Below are 4,231 nucleotides of genomic sequence, written 5' to 3' on the forward strand. Positions count from 1 at the left end.
TGCCTTCAATAGTTCAATGCTCTGAGGGCCCCAGACCAGCCCTGGGGAGCTAGCAAGGGATCACACCCAGGCCAGCTCAGTAGGACAGATGAAAAGAGACCTGAGCTGGAGTTCCTGTTGTGTCTCAGTGGGTTAAGAACCCAACTAGTATCTGTGAGGATGCGGGGTCGATCCCTGGCCTCACGCAGTGAGTTAAAGGATCCAGCGTTGCCGTGAGCTGTGGTGTAGGTCGCAGACGAGTCTTGGATCTGGCGTTGCTGTGGGTAGGCCAGCAGCCACAGCTCTGATTCGACCCCTAGCCTAGGAACCTCCATAGGTCGTGGTGTGGCCCTAAATAGGAAAAAAGGAAAAAGAAAAAAGGAGCGAGAGAGACGTGCCCTGCGAGGCCAAAGGCAGGAGTGACCATCACTGGTTGAAGCAGCCTCCACGATGTCAGAAGAGGGTGGAGGGAGGGACAAGTGCGGAACTTGGAACCGACCTGTGTTCCGCCGGAGGACGAACAAAAGGAGCGTAGCCCGCCTGCGGGAGTGGTGCCCTGCCCACGACCTGTCTCTGGGGGTCTGACACTGAATCCAGGGATGGAGGAGAGACTCAGAAGACAAGCCCAGAATGAGGGGCTAGAACTCAGGAGGGTCTGAGGCAACAGTCCACGGACCCAGAGGTTCAGGGCTACAGAGCTTCGCCCAGGGCGGTGGGTTGGTGTCAGAGCCGGGACCTGCCCTTGGTCTCTGGATTCTTTGACTGGGTGGCTCCTCACCTCGTGACACCACCTGCTGTGTTTTGTTTTATTTTATTTATTTTAAAGTTGTACTTTAATCACAAATACGCAGAGAGATTTCATTTGCATATCTTAGAGAGCTAAAAAGTTCTATTTTTAACCAATCGGCAAAAATGTGTGCCAGACTTTTAATGTTCATAATTTAGATTTATCACATAAGTATATTATTTATAAATTTAAGCTTTATTTGTAAAATTATTATTCTTAAACATTTCTTTCCAACACACTTGAAATGTTCATATGTGATTTAAGAAAAAATAACCTAACGCATCCTATTTAAAAATATACTGCTAAACTTCAGTGTGCAAATGAACCAGTGCCACCAAACTGAAGAAGGAGAAAAAACAAAGAAAAGAAACATACCATGTTGGATATGTAGTTGCTACTACAAATGATGACAACACATGGCACATGGCCTACATAGCAATCAGACTCATGCTCTCACTTCACTGCTTAGTCATTGTCAGAACCATTTGGAGGCAGGAAAATCAATGCATCATTGAAAATATGCCCAAACGCCCTAAGACGGTATACCCCATACATCATCACATGCATCTGATTAGGCGTCAGTCCATAGAAAGTAACAGCCATATCTGAACAACACCCTTCGACCACCTGGTTGGGGTGATTGGTCATTGCCTCTTTGATAAAAAGCCCAGCAGCTTTGGTATTAAATACATCTTTTCCTTCAGCGTCTTCTGCATTTTCTGCAAACACACCGGCATATTTCAGGCAGATGGCTAGCTGCTTATCTTCAGATATCTTCCAAATCATCCCTCCCTGTTCAGGACACTTTTCAGGAATATTGAGAAGCCTGTGAAGTCGTTTCATTGATTCTCTGCTTAAGACAATTCCTCCTTCCACACTCACATATTCGAGGTCTCCAGGTTTCACAGTGTGGCCGAGATAGAAAGGCTGTGATGGATCCTTTTTTAACAAAAAGTACTTTAAGTTTTCAATAATAGCAAACGTCGCAGGGCGTGCAAGGAAGAACCAGTGGTATTGCTCTCTATATTTATCAAAGGCGTATTTGTAAGCTTTTCTCATTATCAACCACATGTCGTTTGTTTCCATGTTAATTGACTCAAACACCGGCACATTTTCAGAACTGAAGAACTCTGCTTTGTCGCAGTGTTTTGTCCACGTCTCTTTCACTGCAGCCCAGAGACTCACATCTTTGGGTTTTACAGGGATGAGACAGTATACCCGAAAGCTCTTCCCGAGCTCCATGCGTTCATCCCCTGAAATTTTCAAGATCTCTTCTTCATTGGGAGCTTGTAGGTGATGGTGCTCGTGGCGGTGCAGTCTATTTCCATGACCAATCCTCATGTGTCCTAGCACAGTGATCAAGGCACAGCAAATGCTTCCGAGCATTACACCCTTCAAAAATGAAATGCTTTCAGGAAGCATTTTTGCCCACGACGAGAACGGCTCAGGGGCGGGAAAGCGCAGCCGCTAACGGCTTTCCTCCCACGTTTGCGCGTCACCCGATTACGTTCCTGGTCGGGCTGCTCTAGATGCAGGCAGTGTCCTCTCGTTGGTGTCGCTAAAGGGGCGGGGGGGCGGAGGCAGGAAGAGGAGCTGCTAGGAGGGGCCGCCGGCCCTGCGCCCTATTTTAGAATAATGCTTGATTCCGAGCTTCTCCCCCAACCAGAAGGAAGGACCTGATGATCACTCAGAAGGGCGTGGTGGGTTTGGTGTCACCTTAGGTTCCATAGTTAATCCCAGATGTGAGCTGTGCACTGCGATGTTCCTTTTTTTTTCCCTCCAATGAACCGAGAAAGCGGGCAGGCGGAGGACGACTTCTCTGGATTCTTGGGAGCTGTCATGTGAACGCTTGTTCTGGATCATTTGGGGACCCGGAGGAAAGCCTTGTAGGCGAAGTGTCGCTCCAGGTCTAACTGAGAGGAACAGAAAGTCATAGATCTGGGGAATCTGGAAGGCAGCCCCAAGGGGGAATTAACCCAGGAGAGGCTGCCTCCCCTCCGCAGCCAGGGGAGACTGATCCGGGGGACCCACGGAGAGTTTGCTGAAACCGAACGTCTTTAGGAGCTAATTCACTCTGGGATTCTCCTGAAGATAATTCGTAAGTCTTTCTGTTCTTTTTTTCTCTTTTTGAACTTTAATATTAGCATTTATTTTTGAGTAGCTAATAATTATATTCAGACGGCTCAAAGTTCAAAAGTGGAAAAGAACATGCAGCAAAAATGTTTCCCTTGGAGTTCCCCTGTGGTGCAGTGGGTTAAGGATCTGGTGGTGTCTGCTGTGGTACAGGTTCAGTCCCTGGCCCAGGAACTTTCACGTGCCATGGACGCAGCCAAAAAAAAAAAAAAAATGGTGTTCTTTTTCCCAGGCGTCCAGCTCCATCACCACGTCAAAGCAACCAGTGGTCATTGGTAATTTGCCTCCTCTGGGGAAGAACCTGCCTGGTGAACACTAGTTGGTGGTGCTGTCAAGAATTTTCTGGCAGACAAAGCATTAGCTGGAGTTCATTCCTCCTGAATCCTAGTTGCTCCGGGCACCTTCCAGAGCTGCCAAGAGGCAGTGAGCAGAATAACCACTCTGAGGCCAGGTGTAGAATCCCTAAGCTGTCTTTCACTCCTTCGAGGGATCTCAGCCAAGTCCTGGTCCCACGCTGATTGGCCTCGGCTACAAAAGCCGGAGGAGTGAAAGAACCCCCTTACAGAGGGCTTGAGAGTGTGATATGACACCACACGTGTCCCTGGTGCATTCTCAGGCGCATATGCTACACAATTCTTTTGGGGGTGGGGGCTGCACCTGCAATGTATAGAATTCTCAGGCCAGGGATGGAACCTGTGGTACAGCAGTGACCCGAGCCGCTGCAGTGACAATGCCAGATTCAGTCCCTGGCCCAGCTTAACCTGCTGTGCCACAAGGAAACTCCCACAAATAATTCTTTTTTTTTTTTTTTGTCTTTTTTTTTGCCATTTCTTGGGCCACTCCCGTGGCATATGGAGGTTCCCAGGCTAGGAGTCTAATCGCAGCTAGAGCTGCCGGCCTACGCCAGAGCCATAGCAACGCGGGATCCGAGCCGCGTCTGCGAGCTACACCACAGCTCACAGCAACACCGGATGGTTAACCCACTGAGCAAGGGCAGGGACCGAACCCGCAACCTCTTGGTTCCTAGTCGGATTCGTTAACCACTGAGCCACGACGGGAACTCCCACAAATAATTCTTGATGTGATCTGTTCATGGTCTGACTTCCCTGCTAGAACATGGGCCCCTGAAGGGCAAGGCCGTGCTCATCACCAGCACCCCGGATACCCCATCTCTGGCACAAAGATCAGCACATGACAGACAATAAATCACCATCACTACACACACACACACACACTCATACACACACACACACACACACACACACACTGGCCATAGTGAGCAGCAGCTTGATGTGGATATTGCGTCCCAAGACCAGGGACTGAACCCAGGCC

The 4,231-nt window shown here is 48.9% G+C and overlaps 1 protein-coding gene across 1 annotated transcript; it reads right to left on the reverse strand.

Annotated features, from left to right (window-relative positions):
- Positions 336-3,541, reverse strand: LOC100622121 (C1GALT1-specific chaperone 1-like). Its single transcript, XM_005666565.2, has one exon. The coding sequence runs from the start codon at positions 2,186-2,188 to the stop codon at positions 1,232-1,234; it is 957 nt and encodes a 318-aa protein (XP_005666622.1). The 5' UTR covers positions 2,189-3,541; the 3' UTR covers positions 336-1,231.

This window comes from Sus scrofa, chromosome 8, assembly GCF_000003025.6.
Source record: "Sus scrofa isolate TJ Tabasco breed Duroc chromosome 8, Sscrofa11.1, whole genome shotgun sequence".
Taxonomy (NCBI): Eukaryota; Metazoa; Chordata; class Mammalia; order Artiodactyla; family Suidae; genus Sus; species Sus scrofa.

Bases quoted from the DNA above. Each gene is read 5' to 3' on its own strand.
- LOC100622121 (XM_005666565.2), bottom strand. From the start codon at position 2,188: ATGCTTCCTGAAAGCATTTCATTTTTGAAGGGTGTAATGCTCGGAAGC.